Below are 21,900 nucleotides of genomic sequence, written 5' to 3' on the forward strand. Positions count from 1 at the left end.
TTCCCAGAACTCCAATATTTCCTCACGCCTCATCTGGGAAATCCCGACTTGGAATGCACGGTGTTTCAGTCAATCGAACGCTTACCGAGTGCAGAGCGCTGTGCTAAGCGCTTGGGAGAGTACACTGCCCATGATGAGGTTTCTTTTTTGTGGGAGGGTGTGGTTTGCGTTTCTGTTGGTCAGCAGGGCCGAGTTGGGGTGCAGGGTTGGACACGGGCTATCACCCACTTGTTTTGTGGGCAATTTCTATTCTCTAACTTGCTCTGAGGAGCAATCAGTCAATCAGTCGTATTTATTGAGCGCTTTTGTGGGCAAAGCACTGTACTAAGTGCTTGGAAGAGGACAATGCAACAATATAACGGAGTCACATTCCACCCCCACATTCAATCTGTCACCAAATCCTTTCGGTTCTACCTTCATACCATTGCTAAAATCCTCCCTTTTCTCTCCATCCAAACTGCTTCCACGTTAATCCAAGCATTTACCCTCTTCCCCCTTGATGGCTACATCAGCCTTCTTGCCGACCTCCCAGCCTCCTGTCTCTCCCCGCTCCAATCCCTACTTCACTCTGCTGCCCGGATCATTTGTCTACAAAAACGTTCAGTCCGTGTTCCCCCACTCCTCAGGAACCTCCAGTGGTCGCCCATCCGTCTCTGCATCAAACGGAAACTCCTTGCCGTTGGCTTTAAAGCGCTCCGTTTACCCCACCCCATCTCACCTCATTCACCTCCTACTTCAGCCCAATTTGCACCCTCTGCTCCTGTAGAGCCTGCTTACTCACTGTACCTCCATCTCGTCTATCTAGCCACCGACACCTTGCCCCACATCCTCCTCCTAGCCTGGGACTCCCTCCTCCTCCATATCCGCCATACCACCACTCGCTGGGAGAAGAGAAAAGGAGGGCTTAGTCAGGGAAGGCTTCTTGGAGGAGATGGGCCTTCGATAAGCCTTTGAAGTGGGGGAGAGTAAGTGTTCGTCGGATATGAAGAGAGAGGCTGCTCCAGGCCAGTGACAGGATGAAGGTGGTGAGATAGACGAGATTGAGGTACAACAGGAAGATTGGTGTTAGAGGAGCAAAGCTTATGGGCTGAGTTATAGTAGGAGAGTAGTGAGGTGAGGGAAGAAGAGGCAAGGTGATTGACCGCTTTAAAGTCAATGGTGAGGATTTCCGGCTTGACACGGATGTGGACGGGCAACCACCAGAACCTCTTGAGGAGTGGAGAGACCTGGACTGAACTTTTTTGTAGAAAAATCATCTGGGCAGCAGAGTGGCATTTAATATAAGAAAGTCTCTCCTAATAGAATAATACTTATAACTGTGGTACTCGTTAAACGCGTACTATGTGCCAGGCACTTTTCTAAGTGTTGGGATAGATACAAGATAATCGGGTTGGCCACAGTCCCTATCCTACATAGGGCTCACAGTCTTAATCCTCATTTTACAGTTGAGGGAACTGAGGCCCAGAGGCCTTTAATGACTTGCCCAAGATCACACAACAGATAAGTGGCGGAGCAGGGATGGTGTTCTCTCCGTTTCAGGGCTGTGGATTTTCTCTCTCCAAAAGCTGGTCATGTCCAGAGGCTGGAGGAGGAGTTTGGACCCTGAGGCGTCGGTGTGAAACTGTCCGGTTTTGGATTTTTTTTTTCCAGATTGAGAAAAACTTGAAGTCCCTGGAACGCTGCCAGTCCCTGGAGGAGATTCAGCGACTGTACGAGGCTGGGGATCACAAGGCTGTAGTGAGCCTGCTCCGCCCAACGCTCTGCCCCAGCACCTACGATCGCACCAAACATCTGGAGTTGGTCATTTCGATTCCAGAGAGGCCGGCCCAGCTCCTCTTGCTGCAGGTTTGTTCTGCGTCTCCGTGGAAGGGACTCTTTGAGACAGGCGGAGAGGACATCACTACCCCGTGGCCGTCGGCTGGCTCTGAGAGAAAAGTTCTCCCATTTCATTCTGAAGCTGAATGGTAGAGATTCTCCTTCCCAAGAAAGACACCAGATAGACAGCAGGGCCCGAGAATATAGTGCCCAGAGAGAACTGGTGCTAGTACTTTACACGGCTGTGCAGATAGAGCCTGGGCTTTGGAGTCAGAAGGACCTGGTTTCTAATCCCGGTTCCGCCACTTGTCTCTTGTGTGACCTTGGGCAAGTCGCTTCACTTCTCTGGGCCTCAGTTCCCTTATTGTAAAATGAAGATGAAGACTGTGAGCCCTCTGTGGTACAGGGACTGTGTCCAGCCTGATTATCTTTTATCTACCCCAGCGCTTAAAACGGTGTTTGGCACGTAGGTAAGCGCTTTAACGAATTCCACAGTTATTATTATTATAGTAAATGATTAACAAAGACTATGGTTGATATTATTTTTACTGCCAAGCCCGCCTATTAAACATTATTTTATTGTATTTGTTAAGTGCTTACCATGCACCAGGGCACCATACTAAGCATTGTGATAGATACCAGCTTATCAATCAATCAATCAATCAATCGTATTTATTGAGCGCTTACTATGTGCAGAGCACTGTACTAAGCGCTTGGAAAGTACAAATTGGCATCACATAGAGACAGTCCCTACCCGATAGTGGGCTCACAGTCTAAAAGGGGGAGACAGAGAACAGAACCAAACATACCAACAAAATAAAATAAGTAGGATAGAAATGTACAAGTAAAATAAATAAATAAATAAATAAACAGAGTAATAAATATGTACAACCATATATACATATATACAGGTGCTGTGGGGAGGGGAAGGCGGTAAGGCGGGGGGATGGAGAGGGGGACGAGGGGGAGAGGAAAGAAGGGGCTCAATCTGGGAAGGCCTCCTGGAGGAGGTGAGCTCTCAGCAGGGCCTTGAAGGGAGGAAGAGAGCTAGCTTGGCGGATGGGCAGAGGGAGGGCATTCCAGGCCCGGGGGATGACGTGGGCCGGGGGTCGATGGCGGGACAGGCGAGAGCGAGGTACAGTGAGGAGATTAGTGGTGGAGGAGCGGAGGGTGCGGGCTGGGCAGTAGAAGGAGAGAAGGGAGGTGAGGTAGGAGGGGGCGAGGTGATGGAGAGCCTTGAAGCCCAGGGTGAGGAGTTTCTGCCTGATGCGCAGATTGATCGGTAGCCATTGGAGGTTTTTGAGGAGGGGAGTGATATGTCCAGAGCGTTTCTGGACAAAGATAATCCGGGCAGCAGCATGAAGTATGGATTGAAGTGGAGAGAGACACGAGGATGGGAGATCAGAGAGAAGGCTAGTGCAGTAGTCCAGACGGGATAGGATGAGAGCTTGAATTAGCAGGGTAGCGGTTTGGATGGAGAGGAAAGGGCGGATCTTGGCAATGTTGCGGAGCTGAGACCGGCAGGTTTTGGTGACGGCTTGGATGTGAGGGGTGAATGAGAGAGCGGAGTCGAGGATGACACCAAGGTTGCGGGCTTGTGAGACGGGAAGGATGGTAGTGCCGTCAACAGAGATGGGAAAGTCAGGGAGAGGACAAGGTTTGGGAGGGAAGACAAGGAGCTCAGTCTTCGACATGTTGAGCTTTAGGTGGCGGGCGGACATCCAGATGGAGATGTCCTGAAGGCAGGAGGAGATGCGAGCCTGGAGGGAGGGGGAGAGAGCAGGGGCAGAGATGTAGATCTGGGTGTCATCAGCGTAGAGGTGATAGTTGAAGCCGTGGGAGCGAATGAGGTCACCAAGGGAGTGAGTGTAGATTGAGAACAGAAGGGGACCAAGCACTGAACCTTGGGGAACTCCCACAGTAAGAGGATGGGAGGGGGAGGAGGAGCCTGCAAAAGAGACTGAGAAAGAACGACCGGAGAGATAAGAGGAGAACCAGGAGAGGACGGAGTCTGTGAAGCCAAGGTCAGATAACGTGTTGAGGAGAAGGGGGTGGTCCACAGTGTCAAAGGCAGCTGAGAGGTCGAGGAGGATTAGGACAGAGTATGAGCCGTTGGATTTGGCAAGCAAATCAGGTTGTACACAGTCCCTGTCCCACACAGGGCTCTTAATTCCCATTTTACAGATGAGGGAACTGAGGTCTAGGGAAATGAAGTGACTCACCCAAGGTCACAGAGCAGACAACTGGCAGAGCTAGGATTAGAACCCAAGTCCTTCTGTCTCACAGGCCCCTGCTCTTTCCACTAGGGCAGGCTGCTTCCCATTGTTGCCCTTTGACCTGAGCGGACACTCCGTCTGAGTCAATTGGTGGTATTTTTTGAGTGCCTTCTGTGTGCAGAGCACTGTACTAAGCACTAGGGGAGTACAGAACAGCAGAATTGGTGGATACGTTCCCTGCCCACAACGAGCTTACAAGTCCAGGGGGGAGATAGACATTAATTTAAATAAATAAATTATGGATATGTGCATAAGTGCTGTGGGGTTTGGGGGCGGTGAATCAAGGGAGGCAATCCAGGGGCAAGGGCCACACGGGAGGGAGTGAGAGAAGAGGAAATGAGGGCCTAGTCAGGGAAGGCCTCTTGGAGGAGCTGTGCCTTCAATAAGGCTTTGAGCGGCGGGACCATGCTGGTCTGGCATCATCATCATCATCAATCGTATTTATTGAGCGCTTACTGTGTGCAGAGCACTGTACTAAGCGCTTGGGAAGTACAAGTTGGCAACATATAGAGACAGTCCCTAACCAACAGTGGGCTCACAGTCTAAAAGATACCAAGAGGGCAGGCGTTCGAGGCCAGAGACCAGACGGGCCTGAAAGGCTCCTCGGCACCCCCCAGGATTCGTTGCTGAAGCTGAAGGATTACCGACAGTGCTTTGAGTGCTCCGAAGTGTCCCTGAACGAAGCCATCCAGCAGATGATCAACACGACGGAGGCCTCCGCCAAAGAAGAGTGGGTGGCCACCGTGACCCAGCTGCTCAACGGCATCGACGGCTCCCTGTCCGCAGATGGCAGCCTCCTGAAGGAGTCGGCCATGACTTCGGCCCTCATCCGGCTCACCGGTAACCTCATCCAGGTAACGGCCTCCGGCTCGGCCTAGGCCGAGGCATCCCAGCCTCCGGAGATAACAGCGTGTGGCTGGATCGGGTTGGAGCCAGGCACTCCCGGGAGAAACCGATCATGGGGTGTTGCTTCCCAGAGCTTTCTCCTTTTTTAGAACGCTTTCCGGGGCAGTCTGTCATCTGCAATGGAGGATCACAGGCCTGGGAGTCAGAGGGTCATGGGTTCTAATTCCGGCTCCGCCCCCTCTCTGCCCTGTGATCTTGGGCAATTCCCTTCACTTTTCTGGGCCTCAGTTCCCTCATCTGGAAAATGGGGATTGAGACTGTGAGCCCCACGTGGGACAGGGACAGCGTCCAACCCCATTTGCTTGTATCCACCCCGGCGCTCAGTACAGTGCTTGGGACTGTAAGCGCTTAACTAATACCACAGTTATTATTGTTAGTATTATTAACCAGGAAAGGACAGCTGTTTCTGGGCCTCCTCACCAGTTCAACAAGTGTGGTATGCTCCCAAACGCTTAGGACAGTGGTCTTCACATGGTAACCTCTCAGTAAATACGATCGATTGAAGGAATGACTGAACAGAAGGGGCCAGTGAGTTGCTCGGTGGGTAACTGGGTGGCCACGTGATGACCCCAGCTTCTCCCGTCTCTGTTTCCAGGTCATCGATTGCAGCATGGCCATCCAGGAGGAACCCAAAGAGCCTTCCGTGTCTTCGGTGCTGCCCTGGATCATCCTCCACCGGATCATCCAGCACGAAGAAGACAATTTCCGGAACCTTTGCCTCCAGCAGCAACTGCAGAGTCAAGGTGAAGAAGGTAACCGTGCCATCTCACTCAATCAGTCAGTCCATCAGTGGGATTTATCGAGTGCTTACTGGGGGCAGAGCACTGGAGGAAGCGTTTGGGAGAGGGCAGTTAGACAGAGGTCGGCAGATACGTTCCCTGCCCGCAGTGAGCTTACAGTCTAGAGGAGGGAGGCAGACGTTAATATAAATAAATGAATGACAGATTTGGACATAAGTGCTGAGGGGATGAGAGGAGTGACTAAAGGGAGCGAGTCGGGGCGACGCAGAAGGGAGCGGGAGAAGAGGAAATGAGGGCAGAGTTTGGGAAGGCCTCTTGGAGGAGATGGGATTTTAATAAGGCTTTGAAGGTGGAGAGAGGGTCGTCTGTTGGACACGAAGGGGCAGGAAGTTTGAGGTCTGAGGAAGGACGTGGGTGAGAGGTCACTGGCGAGATAGATGAGATGGAGGTGCAGTGAATAGGTTTTTTTGTTTGGTTGGTTTTTTTATGGCATTTGTTCAGTGCTTATTATGTGTCAAACACTGTGTGACATTTAGATTTCAGCGCTTTGAACAGTGCTTTGCACATAGTAAGTGCTTAACAAATGCCATTATTATTATTATTATTATTATTTAGCAAGCAGTGTATGTGGCCTGGGTTGTAGGAGAGAAGCAAGGTGAGGTAATAATAATAATAATAATAATAATAATAATAATAATGAAGGCATTTGTTAAGCATTTACTATGTGCAAAGCACTGTTCGAAGTGCTGGAGAGGTTACAAGGTGATCAGGTTGTCCCACGGGAGGCTCACAGTTTTAATCCCCATTTTACAGATGAGGTAACTGAGGCACCGAGAAGTTAAGTTACTTGCCCAAAGTCACACAGCTGACGGCTGGCAGAGCCGGGATTTGAACCCGTGACCTCTGACTCCAAAGCCCATGCTCTTTCCACTGAGCCACGCTGCTTCTTAGGTAGGAGGTAGGAGTGCTCTAAAGCCGATGGTAAGGAGCTTCTGTTTGATGTGAAGGTGGATGGCAACCCCTGGAGGTTCTTGAGGAGTGGAGAAATCTGGGCTGAGTAGTTTTGTAGAAAAAATGATCGGGGCAGCGGAGCAAAGTATGGACTGGAGTGGGGAGAGGCAGGAAGCTGGGAGGTCAGCAAGGAGGCTGATGCAGTAATCAAGGTGAGGAAGAATAAGTGCTTGGATCAGCGTGGTAGCCATTTGGATAGAAAGGAAAAGCATGTCGTGAAGGTTGAAACGACGGGAATTGACAGCAGATTGAATATGGGGTTGAAAGAGAGAGGTGAGTCGAAGGTAAAGCCAAGGACATGGGCTTGTGAGACAGGGAGGACGGGGGTGCTGTCTACAGTGACAGGAAAGTCGGGAAGGGCAGGGTTTGGGTGGGAAGATGAGTTCTTGCCCTCATTTGGGACCAAGTTGATTTGTCAAGCAATCTCAGCCTGGGTTCAGGGGGTTTGCAATACAGCCCCACACTCCCTAGGTTAATGGCGATAGAGGGCCACCCTCGTCCCTGCCCCGCCATGATCTCAGTTTCAGCCCCTCCCACTAATTCCCATGTCCAGTCAGAGCCCCATCTGCAACTGCACCCCGGGCTGGGGGCTGAGAAGGGAGTCCAGGGGTATGGGGGCGGGGTGGGAAGGAATGGGGTACAGAAGAGCCTTTGTGGGCTGGAGTCAGGGCTGCTGACCTGGGTGGTCACCAGCTCTCAGAAGCCCCCTCTTGCTTACCCACTGGCCTGAGGGGGTTCGGGGCGGGTGGGGAATGATATTTCCACGTCCACTCTAAGAAGTCCCTTAGGAATTCTGTCTAGTTTGTTGAGTAAAACAAAGCTCTGTTCTGGCTGCTTTAGTTTTAGGGTCATCTGTCACAATAACCTGTAATCTCCCACTCCCTTCTGCATCGCCTTGACTTGCTGCCTTCATTCGTCCCCCGTCCCAGCCCCACGGCACTTATGTATAGCTCTGTAATTTTTTCTATTAATGGCGGCCTCCCTCTCTAGCCTGCGAGCTCTTTGTGGGTGGGGAATGTGTCTATTTTCTGATTTATTGTACTCTGCCAAGTGTTTAGTACAGTGCTTCGTAAGTCCTCAGTAAATACGATCGGTACGATTGAAGGAATGAATGAATTTGACCACCTACACTGGGAAGGTCTGATTGTGTCACTTGCCAGCCTTGGGCATGAGGTAAGCAGCACGGCTTAGTGGATAAAGTACAGGCCTAGGAGCCAGAGGAGCTGGGTTCTAATCCCAGCTCCTCCACTAGCCGGCTGAGTGATCTTGGGCCAGTCACTTCAACTCTCCGGGCCTCAGTTTCCTCAACTACAAAATGGGGATTCAGTACCTGTTCTCCCTCCTACTTAGATTTTGAGCCCCATGTGGGACAGGGACTGTATCTGGCCTGATTGACTGATATCTACCTCAGGGCTTTAGGCATTGCTTGACACATAGTAAGCACTTAACAAATGCCCCCAAAACAAAACAAAAAGTCTCCTGTTGCCTAGTGGATGGAGCTCGGGCCCGGGAGTCAGAAGGACCTGGATTCTAATCCCGGCTCCAATACGTGTCTGCTGGGTACCCTTGGGCAAGTCCCTAAAATTCTCTTGCCCTCAGTTTCCTCATCTGTAAAATGGGGATTAAGACTGTGAGCCTCACGTGGCACAGGGACTGTAGCCAACCTGATTAGCTTGCATCTACCTCAGCGCTTAGCACAGCGCCTGACACATAGTAAGCATTTTAACAAATACCATCATCGTTATTGTTATAATCTGGCCACATGTCCCTGCTCATTATCAGCTAACATCAACGGAGGAGGGAGGCGCAGAGTTCATTCATTCATATTGACTGAGCGCTTATCGTGTGTGGAGCACTGAACTAAGCGCTTGGGAGAGTACAACAGTACAGTAAACAGACACATTCCCCGCCCACAACGAGGTTGCAGTCTAGTTCTTTGGGGCAAGTGTTTGCCCACCTGAGACTTGATCAGAAGTGCGGGAAAGATGGCCTTTGGCTTCAGGGGCTTTGGTGTGTTGCATTGCGGGACCTGGCTTTTCAGTCGGGCAGGCCCTCACGTGTTTCGTCTGGATCCTGCCCTTTCATCTAGTGAGGCCAGACACCCCCATGCTCCCTTCGTCGCTGATGCTGCTGAACACCGCTCACGACTATTTGGGGAGGAGATCCTGGTGCTGCAATTCTGACGGTGCCCTGCTCAGATTTTATGTAAGTAATAGCCGCCGCCAACGCTTACGTACGTAGCTTTCCACTCTGCATTCTTAATGATGTATTTATATCATTCATCCACTCAGTCGTATTTATTGAGCGCTTATTGTGTGCAACGCCCTGTACTCGGCCCTTGGGAGAGGACAGTAAAACACCAAGCATTCACAGTCTCGTCCACAACGAGCTCGCAGTTTAGTCTGTCTGTCTCCCCCTCTAGACCTCCAGCTCGTTCCGGGCAGGGAACGTGGCCACTTGTTCTGTTGTCTTGTCCTCTTCCCAAGTGCTTAGTACAGTGCTCTGCACACAATAAGCGCTCGGCGTGGGCCTGGGAATCAAAAACTCGTGGTTTCTAATCCTGGCTCTGCCACCCGTCTGCGGTGTGACTGTGGGCGAATCACTTCTCGGCACCTCACTGACCTCATTTGTAAAATGGGGATTAAGACCGTGAGCCCCCTGTGGAATAGGGACTGTATCCAACCTGATTTGCTTGTATCCACCCCGGCGCTGAACAAATACCATAATTAATAAGTACCACGGATTAATTGATCATTGATCGATAGCAGTGGAAAGTCCAAAACACCGTGTTGGGTGGCATTTTCTTTCCTTCACTATCCCAGTGACACTTAAAGGAGAGAAGGCATTCACCGAGGGTTCAGTCGGACAGGAAACTAAAGTTCTCTCTTTCCCACGAGATGCCCACAGTCCCGATCAGGTAGAGTGATACCGTGTTGCAAGCTGGATGGAGACTGGACTCCAGGATTGCCCAGTGACCCTGGAGGGACACCACCAGGCGACCCCTCACTTTTCTGGAATGTGTGTGTGTCCATCTGCCAGTGTATATGTGGGTGTTTGTGTGGATATGGGTTGGGAGGCTTTAAGCATGCTTGTGGTTGGGTGAAGCATTTTGTGTGTGTGTGTTTGTGGTGTAAATGTTTATAGAGTGCACCAGGTGTGTGTGTGTGTGTGTGTGTGTGTGTATTTGCCTGCTTTGTGTATGTGTGGGTGCGTGTAAGATTGTAGTGGGATATTCAGGCATGCTTGGTGGTTGGGTGAGGCAGTATGGATATTCCTGTTTTGTGTGTGTGTGTGTTTGTGAGTGAGATGTGTTCCTTGGGGATATGTGTGTTTGTGAGCGAGGTATGTTCCGTGGGATGTACATGTTGTGTATCTGAGGGCCCTGAAGCCCACACCCACCGCTGAGCTTGGTGGGCGTTTATGTGGCTTGGAGGGTTTCTGGACTGATGGGTAAATGCCAGTTGTGTAGAAAAAAATGACATTTTCTGAAACCGTTTGCAAAGGAGAGTCAATGGAGGGCTTTTTTTGAAAGCTTGGCATTCTCCAGGTTTCAGGTCGTGGGTAATATTTGGTTTTTTCCAGTAAATGAGAGACAGGGGTCTCTCTCAGACATAGTGTGGGACATTAATAATGCTTGTGGCATTTGTAAGATGCTTTTTATATGCCAAGCACTGTACTAAGCACTGAGTTTGATAGAAGATAATCGTGTCCCACATGGGGCTCACATCTAAATAGAGGGAAAGCAGGGATTTGTATCCTCATTTTCCCAATGAGGGAACTGAGGATAAGAGAAGTGACTTCCCCAAGGTCCCAAAACCGGTAAGTGGCCAAACCCGAATTAGAACCCAAAGCCATGCTCCGGCCCGTGCTCTTTCCACCCGGCCCCACTGCTTCCCTATTGACTGTCGACATGCGATACGGAAGAAAACGAGAGGAGAATTCCCAGAGTATGCATGTAGAAGCTACTTTACGTGAGTCATTACCTAGCACGGTAATCTAGACCATTTCAGCGGTGGAGTTTAAGTGATAAACAGTGGCCGAGACGGGGAATTATGTGTGTTTAAAAAAGAAATCAAATCCAGCTTTCCTGAAATCATGAGAAATCGGGAAGTGGAGTAATATTTTGTCAGCTCACCCAAGTTTCAGATATTTCTGTAGTTGCCCAGTAGGGGATAGACCTGAGTTATGCTTGTCTTTGAAGATCTGAAGAGGCGAGGTCCAATTTCAAGGGGGAATCAATCGGTGATATTTACTGAGCGCTTACCAAGTGCAGAGCTCTGTACTAAGCGCTAGGGAATTACAGCAGAATTAGCAGACACGTGCTTGGGAGATCTCAGTACAGCAGAATTAGCAGACACGTTCCCTGACCGTAACAAGCTTTCACAGTGTAAGCGATACACTCATGAGTTAGTCCGTTTTGGTACAAATCGCCAAACCCCCGTTTCTTCCCCAAATAAAATTCTGTTCTCCCCCACCTCAGTCACTTGAGTACTTCAGAGCCCTCCTGTTTTCCGGTCAAAAAGCAAACCCATCCAAGAGTCGGGGAAGCAGCGTGGCTCAGTGGAAGGAGCCCGGGCTTTGGAGTCAGAGTTCATGGGTTCGAATCCCCGCTCCGCCAATTGTCAGCTGTGTGACTTTGGGCAAGTCACTTCACTTCTCTGGGCCTCAGTTACCTCAACTGCAAAATGGGGATAAAGATTGTGAGCCCCTCGTGGGACAACCTGATCACCTTGTAACCTCCCCAGCGCTTAGAACAGTGCTTTGCACATAGTAAGTGCTTAATAAATGCCATTATTATTATTATTATTAAGAGTTCCCGCATCTTGGGCAACTCGAGTCCTGACTGGATCCTGCTGGTCGCCTCCTTTTGGACTGTGCCAGCCTACTCTCTGTCCTTCCCCTACAGTCCCAGCCAGATTTTGCCAAGAGATGACTTCATGTTCACAATAATAATGATTACGGTATCAGTTGGGCACTTACTATGTGCCAGGCACTGCGTTGAGCACTTGGGGGATAAAAGCAAATCGGGTTGGATGGAGTCCCTGTCCCACATGGGACTCACATTTTTCATCCCCATTTTACAGATAAGGGAACTGAAGCCCAAAGAAGTTAAATTCAGTCATTCATTCATTCGTATTCGTTGAGCGCTTACTGTGTGCTACGCATGGCACTAAACGCTTGGGTGAGTACAATTTTACAACAAAGAGACACATTCATGCCTACAACAAGCTCACAGTGTAGAGGCGGAGACAAACTTTAATATGAATAAATAAGTTAAATACATTACAGATACAGATATATGCAGTTAAATGACATGCCCAAGATCGCATGGCAGTCAGGTGTCGGAGCCGGAAGTAGAACCCAGGTCTTTCTGATTCCCAGGCTGGGCTCTATCCATTAATAATAATAATAATAATGAATAATTATGGTATTTGTAAAACACTTACTTTGTGGCAGTCACTGTACTAAGCACTCGGGTGGATACAAGCCAATCATTCATTCATTCAATCGTATTTACTGAGCACTTACTGTGTGCAGAGCACTGTACTAAGCGCTTGGGAAGTACAAGTTGGCAACATATAGAGACGGTCCCTACCCAACAGTGGGCTCGCAGTTTAGAAGGGTTGGACACAGTCCCTGTCCCACATGGGGCTCACAGTCTTCATCCCCATTTTATAGATGAGGGAACTGAGGCCCAGAGAAGTTAAATGACATGCCCAAGATTGCACGGCAGGCAAGTCGCGGAGCCGGGATTAGAACCCAGGCCCTTCTGACTCCCAGGCCCGGGCTTTCCCGTGCTGCTTCTCAAGCCCTTGCACTAAACTCTTCAGCGCTTAGAACAGTGCTTTGCACATAGTAAGCGCTTAATAAATGCCTTCATTATTATTAGCCTTTCCTTCTCAGTGCTCCTTCCCCCGCTTCCTGTGGAGCTCAAGTTTCGAGTGGTCATCCTACCTCAATTCCATAAATACCTTCCATGTGGCAACTCAGCTTGAAACCTGATAATAGATTGCCCACACTTGTTACTACATATGTTGCGCTTGCCTGTGTTTTACACGTGACGATTCTGGCCCACATCTCCTACCCAGCTGGAGTGGGCTTTTTTTTAGCCCACCCGAGAGAGAGAGAGAGAGAGAGAGAGAGAGAGAGCACTTATGTCCATAGCCATAATTTTATTTATTTCGATTAATGTCCATATAAACATATCCGTAATTTATTTCAGTCAGTGTCTCTCTCCTCCTCTAGACGGTAAGCTTGTCTGTGCAGGGAATGTGTCTTACATTGTACTCTCCCAAGCGCTTAGTTCAGTGCTGTGCCCACAGTAAGCACTCAATAGAAGCGATTGATTGACTGATGGGCTGACTAACCAGAGGAGTGGCCAGATTAGCCACTTGCCATGAAAGGTGCCCAAGAGGACTTGGAGGATCAGCTGAGAAAGGGAGGTCGGGTGTTCTTGTCAGTACTTTCCTCTTATGTTCATATCTCTCGCGAGCCCCCGGCTCGTACCATCCCGGACCTTCCTGGACCGGGTGAGCCTCGGTGACCCGTAGTGGAAGTCAAACCACCCCTCTGATCACCAAGGTTGCTGTGGAAAGTTTTTTTACTTAGTTTTACCAGCGTGCAAGGGAGTGACACATACATACGCTCACTCACTCCACCACCCAAGGGTCCAATACCATTCTGTGGTCAAAGGAGCCCCTCTGCCAATACTTCTTCTTTCTGCTGCTTCTGTTGCTCTCTGCTTGATTCCTCCTTGCTTCTCTTCATGCTTCTGCTCCTGGCTCTTGCCCCTGTGTGCACTTCTGATCTGCAAGCCCCCCTGTGATTCAGAGCAAACCGCCTTTTATCTGCCTCAGGCTCACAGTTGTGGCTCTGCATGGCAGTCATTGATGGTCCAGGCCCGTTACCGGGTAGAACAGGGGGAGAAAGCCCCATCTCCCTCCATGCTCCGCCCCCCGCCACAGGCCTGCAGTCACTGCCTCAGGTAGAGCTCAGCCGTGCCTTGACAAAGTCTCTCCCTTGTTGTAGTTATTTGCGGGATCACAAACAGTCACTAGAAAGACAGCTAACTGTGGACCGTATCACAATATCCATCTGTAATTGATGTGAATGTCTCCTCCCCTTCCAGTCTCTAAACTCCTTATGGGCAGGAATCATGTCTACTAAGTACTGAGTAGGCAGCATGGCCTAGTGGATAGAGCACAGCCTGGGAGTCAGAAGGTCATGGGATGGCTTTCCGCTTGTTTTGTTTTGTTTTGTTGTCTGTCTCCCCCCTTGTAGACTGTGAGCCCGTTGGGTAAGGATTTTCTCTATTTGTTGCCAAATTGTACTTTCCAAGGACTTCATACAGTGCTCTGCACACAGTAAGTGCTCAGTAAATACAGTTGAATGAATGAATCCCAGTCCCGCCACTTGTCTGCTGTGTGCAGCCTTGGACGAGTCACTTAACCTCTCCGGGTCTCAGTTACCTCCTCTGTAAAATGGTGATTAAGTCTGTGAGCCCCATTTGGGACAGGGACTATGTCCAACCTGATTGTCTTGTATCTACCCCAGTGCTTAGTGTGATGCCTGGCACATAGTAAGCGCTTAACAAATACCACAATTATTATTATTATTGGTAAGAATAGCTGACAGTGTGAGACCTGCTCATGGATATGGGATGGTTCCATTTTGTGCTGCTAGGTGAGGGTTCTTCAAAAGGAGCTAGCTGCCTCCACGTCTGAAGACACTCACCCCTACAAAGAGGAACTGGAGACGGCCTTGGAGCAGTGTTTTTACTGCCTCTACAGTTTCCCCAGCAAAAAGAGCAAAGCTCGCTATCTGGAAGAACACTCCGTGCAGCAGGTAAGAGGACTCGCTCAACCTCACGGTCGCTGCTGTTCTTCTTTTCCTCCACCTTCTCATCCTCCTTATCATCCTCGTTCTTCTCGTCCTCCTCCTCCCCACCACCTCTGCCTCCCCTTTCCCTTCCCTCCCCTCCCCTTCCCTTCCTCCCTGTTCTCCTCCTTATCCTCCTCATTCTCCTCCTCTTCTTCATCCTTCTCTTCCATTTCCTTCTCCTCCTCCTGCTCCTCCTTGTCCTCATTCTCCTCATCCTCCTTCTCGTTGTCCTCCTCCTCCTCCTTGTCCTCCTCCTCGTTTTCTTCCTCTTCCACCTTGTCCTCATCGTCAACCTCCTCTTCTTCCTCCTCCTCCTCCTTTTCCTCCTCCTCCTCCTTATCCTCATCCTTCTCTTCCTTGTCCTTCTCCTCCTCCTCCTTGTTCTCATTCTCCTCATCCCCATTCTTCTTATCCTCCTTCTCGTCCTACTCTTCCACCTTGTCCTCGTCGTCAGCTTTGTCCTCCTCTTCCTCCTCCTCCTTATCCTCATCCTTCTCTTCCTTTCCACCTCCTTGTCCTTCCTGTCCTTCTCTTTCCTTTGCATCACGCACTGTGCCAAGGTAGATACAAGGTAAGCAGGTCTAGCCCAGTCCCCATCCCACAGTGCAATGGGTTTCCTTTTTGTTAAAAGAAGAACTGAACTCAAGGCCCCAGAAGGTGAATTGGGCTAGCCAGTGAACTGTGTGGGCTCGAGTTGGAGGGTCTGTTGGTGGCCTCCTGACAAAAATTGAACTGAGGTTGTCACTGGACCGAGTTGAAGGAGAGATGGCCGAGTTTGGTGGAGTCAGAAAAACGTAACGCGATTTCTTGCTGGCCAAAGCCAGTTTGGCAAATATCAGTTAGTGAGCCAGATAGATTGTTCCAATCCTCTATTTCCTTTTTAACTCCTAGAAATTTGCCAAATGAAGCATCTGAAGCCCCAGTGTAAATCAAGGACTCTCCATGCTTAAGCATGAAACTTTTCTTGTGCTTGCTCCCAAAATAACAAGCCATCTGTGGCTCTTTTCCATACACCAAAGCCTACTCTGGAATTGGTTATTTTCTCTGGGATTCAGTCATTTTATTTATTACATTCAGATTAATGTCCATCTCCCCCTCTAGACTGTAAGCACGTTATTAGTACAGTGCTGTACACACAGTAAGCACTCAGTAAATATGATTGACCGACTGATGTGGACATTCGTTTTTCTTTCCGTCTTCTTTTAAGGTGGATCTGATGTGGGAGGATGCTTTGTTTATGTTTGAATACTTTAAGCCCAAGACCCTCCCAGAATTCGACAGCTACAAAACGAGCACGGTATCGGCCGATCTCGCCAACCTCCTCAAGAAAGTGGCCACCATCGTCCCCCCGCCAGACAAGCCCATGTTGAGTCTGGATGATGTGTCTGCCTATATCGAGGGAACATTCAGCAAGGTAATAATAATAATGACAACTGTGGTATTCTTTAAGGGCTTACTGTGTGCCAGGCATTTTACAAGGGAACTGAGGCCCCGAGTGGTGAAGTGACACATCCAAGGTCACACAGCAGACTGGTGGCAGAGTTGGGATGCGAACCCAGGTCTCCTGATAACCAGTCCCGGGCTTTTTCCAGTAGACCATTCTGCTTCTTAATCCGATGCCAACTTCTTGCCCCTCACCCCTCGTCTCACACAACGGATAAGTAGTAGAGCTAGGATTAGAACCCAAGTCCTCCTCACTCCGTGGCCCATGCTCTAGGCGTTAGGCCACAGTGCGTCTCGCTTTTGTCCATAGCCATGAGTGATTTATTTCTATTAATGTCTGTCTCCCCTTCTAGACTGAAAGCTCGTTGTAGGCAGGGAGTGTGTTTGTTGATTATTATATTATACTCTCTCAAGCGCTTAGTACAGTATGTTGCACACAGTAAGTGTTCAATAAATACGATTGAATTTCATTCATTTAATCGTATTTATTAAATGCTTACTGTGTGCAGAGCACTGTATTAAGTGCCTGGGAAAGTACAATACAACAAAAATCAATGACAATCCCTGCGTACCTTGAGCTCACAGTCTAGTGGTGGGGAGAAAGACATCAATACAAATAAATAAAAATGCAGCTAAATACATAAGCTAAGTACTGTGGGGCTGGGAGTGGAGAAGAGCAAAGGGAGCACGTCAGGACGGTGCAGAAGGGAGTGGGAGATGAGGAAAAGTGGGGCTTAGTCTGGGAAGGCCTCTTGGAGGAGATGGGCCTTCAGCAGGGCTTTGAAGGCGGGGTGAGTAATTGTCTGTTGGGTTGGAGGAGGGAGGGCGTTCCAGGCCAGAGGCAGGATGTGGGCCAGGGGTCGGAGGCGAGAGGGGCAAGGTGGAGGCCCAGTGAGAAGGTTAGCACTAGAGGAGCGGAGTGTGCGGGCTGGATTGTAGAAGGAGAAAAGCGAGGTGAGGTAGGAGGGGGTGAGGTCCGTTTTACTGTTATATTGGAATCTCCCAAGCGCCGAGTACAGGAAGCCCTCAGTAAATACGATCGCTCCATCAACTGATCGATTGATTGAAATTACCGTCTCTCCCCCTCCGTCACATCCCTCCTCCCAGGTGCCGTCGCTTCCTGAGGGAGCGGATTGTTCGCCTCCGGTGGTGAATGAGCTCTACTACCTCCTGGCCGACTATCACTTCAAAAACAAAGAGCAGTCCAAGGCCATCAAGTTCTACATGCATGATATCTGCATCTGCCCGCACAGGTCAGTGCTCGGGCCCCTGGCCCCCCCTTTACTAGCCGCCCGCTAAGATTGAGGGGTCCAAGTCGCCTCCCCGGCATCTTGTCTAATGCGGCGCCGTGCCATTTTCAGGAAGTCGCTGAACAACGAGGAGCGTCAGTTATCCCAAAAATGGAGGGGGCAATAGATCTTCCCTTCTGAATGGTTTTGGGTTTTGTTGTTTTTTTTTTTAATGGTATTTGTTAAGCCCTTACTATGTGCCAGGCACTGTTCTAAGCGCTGAGGTTGATACGAGGTAATCAGGCTGGACACAGTCCCGATTCTTATTGTACAGGTGAGGTCACTGAGGTACAGAGCAGTGACTTGCCCTAGATCGCACAGCAGACAAGTGGCGGAGCCAGGATTAGAACCCAGGTCCTTCTGACTCCCAAGCCAGCGCTTTATCCTCTAGGCCACACTGCTGCTCTACGATTGTGAATGTTTCACAATCATAAAAATAATAGTGGGTGTGTTTATTCAGCACTTTCTGTGGGCCAAGCAGTCTACTGAGCGCTAGGGTAGACACAAGATATTCATTCATTCAATCATATTTATTGAGCACTTACTGTGTGCAAAGCTCTGTACTAAGTGCTTGGGAGCGCACAATACACTCTATCATCCCCAGCATTTAGTATGGGGCCTGACGCATAGTAAGCGCTTAACAAATACCATTAAAAGAAAAGAAAAAAGAAATGGGTCAGCTGTTGGTTTTTCCCCGTTCTAGGTTTGATTCCTGGGCGGGGATGGCCCTGGCCAGAGCAAGCCGGATCCAGGACAAACTGAACTCGAACGAGTTGAAGAGTGACGGCCCCATCTGGAAGCACTCAACGCCCGTCCTCAACTGCTTCAGGCGTGCCTTGGAGATCGACAGCTCCAACCTGTCCTTGTGGATTGAGTTCGGAACCACGTCCTACGCGCTGCATTCCTTCGCCTCCCGCCAGCTGAAGCAGTGGAAACTGGAGCTGCCCCCCGAGGTGGTGCAGCAGGTGAGGAGACCCACGTCGCTCTGCCCGTGCAATGGGCAGAACCGAGCGGCTCCGCTCGCCAACCTTCTCCTCTTTCCAGCGAATCCAGCGTGCTCAGTGCTTGGGTCCCTATCCATCGTTCGTTTATTTCTACTCACATCTGTCTCCCCCTCTAATAATAATAATAGTAATAATAAAGGCGGTATTGGTTAAGCGCTTACTCTGTGTCGAGCAAGGTTCTAAACGCTGAGGTAGATACAAGATAATCAGGTTCTGTCTCCCCCTCTAACAATAGTAATGGCTGTATTCACTAAGCACTTACTCTGTGTCGAACAAGGTTCTCAACGCTGAGGTAGATACAAGATAATTAGGTTCTGTCTCCCCCTCAAATAATAATAATAATAAGGTGGTATTCGTTAAGTGCTTACTCTGTGTCGAGCAAGGTTCCAAACGCTGAGGTAGATACAAGATAATCAGGTTGGACACAGTCCCTGTCCCACATAGGGCTCACGGTCTTGATCCACATTTTACAAATGAGGGAACTGAGACCCAGAGAACTGAAGGGACTTGCCCAAGGTCACACAGCAGACAAGTGGCGGAGCCGGGATTAGAACCTTCTACTAGAGCTACCCGCTCCCCAACCCTTCATATCTCCATCTTCAAGTCCCTTCTGAAATCACATCTCCTGTGGGAGACCTCCTCCAGTTAATCACTTATCTCCCAGCCCACTTCCCCGCCCCCCCCGCAGCTGACACTTCATCACTTCTGCCTAGTGGATAGAGCACGGGCCTGGGCGTGGGAAGGACCTGGGTTCTAATCCCAGCCCCGCCACTTGTCTGCTCTGTGATCTTGGACAAGTCACTTCACTTCTCTGTGCTTCAGTTACCTCATCTATAAAATGGGGAATGAGACTGTTAGCCCCACATGGGACAGGGACTATATCCACCCCGGCGGTGCCTGGCATATAGGAAGCACTTAACAAATACTGCAGTTATCATTATTATTATTATTATTATTATTATTAATGCATGGAATTCTGCCGCAAAGGCTCTCTGAAAAAATAAAGCATTTTGGAAGACATGTTTCAGGTTAGCATCCGGTGCCTGCCCCTAATGAGCTTAAAGTCTAGTGGGTGAGATGGACATTAAAATAAATGAATCATTTTATAATATAGAGTTTAAAAGATCTGTACGTATCGCCTCCGCTTTCGATTCCTCGGCCGCCCTGGCTCCTTCTAGGCCCGTCCTTTTTGGGGACCGTTTTCTGAGCCATAAGGAGGCAGAAATTCTACTCTTGTAGCCACAGTGCCCTGTGGCTCTGAGATTTCTCAATGCCCTGGTCTTTTATGTCATCTTTTTGGTTTCTTCTTTGCTTACATGTCTGTGGCTGGACTTCCCATTGCCCCCTGCTCCCTCACCTCACTGCTTTTCTACTGCAACTCAGACAGTGCACTTCACTGCTCTAATTCCAATCTACTCACTGTACCTCCATCTCTTCTCTCTCACCGCCGACCTCTCACCCACGTCCTGCTTGTGTTTGCGGAGCACCGTACTAAGAGCTTGGGAGAGTCCAGATAGAACAATAAACAGACACATTCCCCCACCCACAACGAGCTCACAGTCTAGAGGACCGTCCCGAGCGCCGGGGTAGATTCGAGACCATCAGGGTCAGCAGAATAAATTCCGGAGTCCTCCCGGGCCGTCCCTGCCGGCTTTCAGCTCTTGTCCCTTTCCAGATGGAAGAGCGCCGAGACAGCATGTTAGAGACGGCCAAACTGTGTTTCACTTCAGCCTCTCGCTGCGAGGGCGATGGGGATGAAGAGGAGTGGCTGATCCACTACATGCTGGGGAAGATCGCGGAGAAGCAGAAGCAGCCCCCCGCCGTCTACCTCCTCCACTACAAGCAGGCCGGCCACTACCTGCACGAGGAGGCCGCCAGGTACCCGAAGAAGATCCACTACCATAACCCGCCAGAACTGGCCATGGAGGCCCTGGAGGTAAAACGGGCAGCAGAAAGATGAGTCTCGTGTTCTGATCCCGGCTCCGCCACGTGTCTGCTGGCTGACCCTGGTCACTTCTCTTCTCTGGGCCTCAGTTCCCTCATCTGGAAAATGGGGATCGAGACTGTGAGCCCCATGCGGCACAGGGACTGTGTCCAACCAGATGAACTTGCATCTACCCCAGTGCTTAGAATAGTGCTTGCACATAATATGGATTTAACAAGTACCAAAATAATTATTATTATTATTGTTATTATTACGAATGCATCCCTACGGTGATGGGGCACCCCTCAGGAGGGACTCATTCAATCATTCAATTGTATTTATTGAGTGCTTAGTGTGTGCAGAGCACTGTACTAAGCGCTTAACTTGGTACTTAACTCCAAGCCAGAGTTCCGGCTTTGGGAAAGGTGGACAGCTGAAATTGTCAGTCAGTCAGAAGTCACTTCACTTTTGTGGCCCTCAGTTACCTCATCTGTGAAATGGGGATTAAGACCATGAGCCCCATGTGGGACTTGGATTGGGTCCAACCCAAATACCTTGTATTCACCCCAGTGCTTAGTACAATGCCTGACACATAGTAGAGCCTTAACAAATACTACAATTATTACTATTATTACACGGACTACGTCCAACTTGTTTTTCTTATATCTTCCCCACTCTTAGAACAGTGCCTGGAAGGAAATAAGCACTTAATAAATACATTAAAATGCAAAAAATCATGGCTAGGGCACATAGTGCATTCATTTGCATTCATTCATCCAGTCATATTTATTACTTACTCTGTGCAAAGCCCTGTACTAAGCACTTGGGAGTGTACAATATAACAATAAACAGACTCGTTCCCTCCCCACAACGAGCCGATCCCATCACTACAGCTGGTTGTTTTGGGAGCCTTTTCAGATTGACTTTTTGATAGGAAAATCTGGGGTGACGTTTCCTAATCCCGTGGTTCCCAACACGGTGTCCCACCTGGAACTCATTTCAGGCCTTGGAAGTCTCTGCTGATTTCCTAGACTTTGTTTTTGTAGGTGTATTTCCGACTCCACGCGTCTATTCTGAAGCTGGTGGGTAAGCCTGACTCAGGGATAGAAGCCGAGGTTCTGGTCAACTTTATGAAGGAGGCTTCTGAGGGACCCTTCGCCAGGGGTGAGGAGAAGAACACCCCCAAAGTGGTTGAAAAGTGAGTAGAGTCCTCTCCAGTACTCCTCCCCGTCGACACACTTCACATCCATCCCAGGTGAACGGTCAGGGAGGGAAAAAGATGGCTGACAAGAGACGCAGCAGGGCCTAGTGGAGAGATCCTGGACCCGGGTGTTAAAGGACCTGGGTTCTAGTCCCGGCCCCACCAGTCACCTGTTGGGTGACCTTGGGCAGGTCACTTGACTTCTCTGGGCCAAGGTTCCCTCAGCTGTAAAATGGGGATTAAGACTGTGAGCCCCATGTGGGGCAGGGACTGTGCCCAACCTGATTATCCTGCGTCTACCCTGGGGCTTAGTATGGTGACTGGCACATAGTGAGGGTTAACAAACACCATAAAAATAAAGAAACAGACCTAATGTAATGCTGATACTCAGTATTCAACCAACAGCCTAA

General features: G+C 49.6%; 1 protein-coding gene across 1 annotated transcript in view; it reads left to right on the forward strand.

Annotated features, from left to right (window-relative positions):
- The window catches only part of CABIN1 (calcineurin binding protein 1), a 192,802-nt gene that overhangs the window by 21,179 nt on the left and 149,723 nt on the right, over nt 1–21,900 (forward strand). The window contains exons 15-24 of the mRNA XM_038762494.1: nt 1,651–1,845; nt 4,709–4,945; nt 5,593–5,749; nt 8,838–8,953; nt 14,432–14,593; nt 15,837–16,043; nt 17,180–17,325; nt 18,065–18,326; nt 20,041–20,301; nt 21,336–21,487. Of these exons, the coding sequence (XP_038618422.1) occupies nt 1,651–1,845; nt 4,709–4,945; nt 5,593–5,749; nt 8,838–8,953; nt 14,432–14,593; nt 15,837–16,043; nt 17,180–17,325; nt 18,065–18,326; nt 20,041–20,301; nt 21,336–21,487 (1,895 nt within the window). The remainder of the gene's footprint in view (nt 1–1,650; nt 1,846–4,708; nt 4,946–5,592; nt 5,750–8,837; nt 8,954–14,431; nt 14,594–15,836; nt 16,044–17,179; nt 17,326–18,064; nt 18,327–20,040; nt 20,302–21,335; nt 21,488–21,900) is intronic.

Source organism: Tachyglossus aculeatus, chromosome 21 (assembly GCF_015852505.1).
Source record: "Tachyglossus aculeatus isolate mTacAcu1 chromosome 21, mTacAcu1.pri, whole genome shotgun sequence".
Taxonomy (NCBI): Eukaryota; Metazoa; Chordata; class Mammalia; order Monotremata; family Tachyglossidae; genus Tachyglossus; species Tachyglossus aculeatus.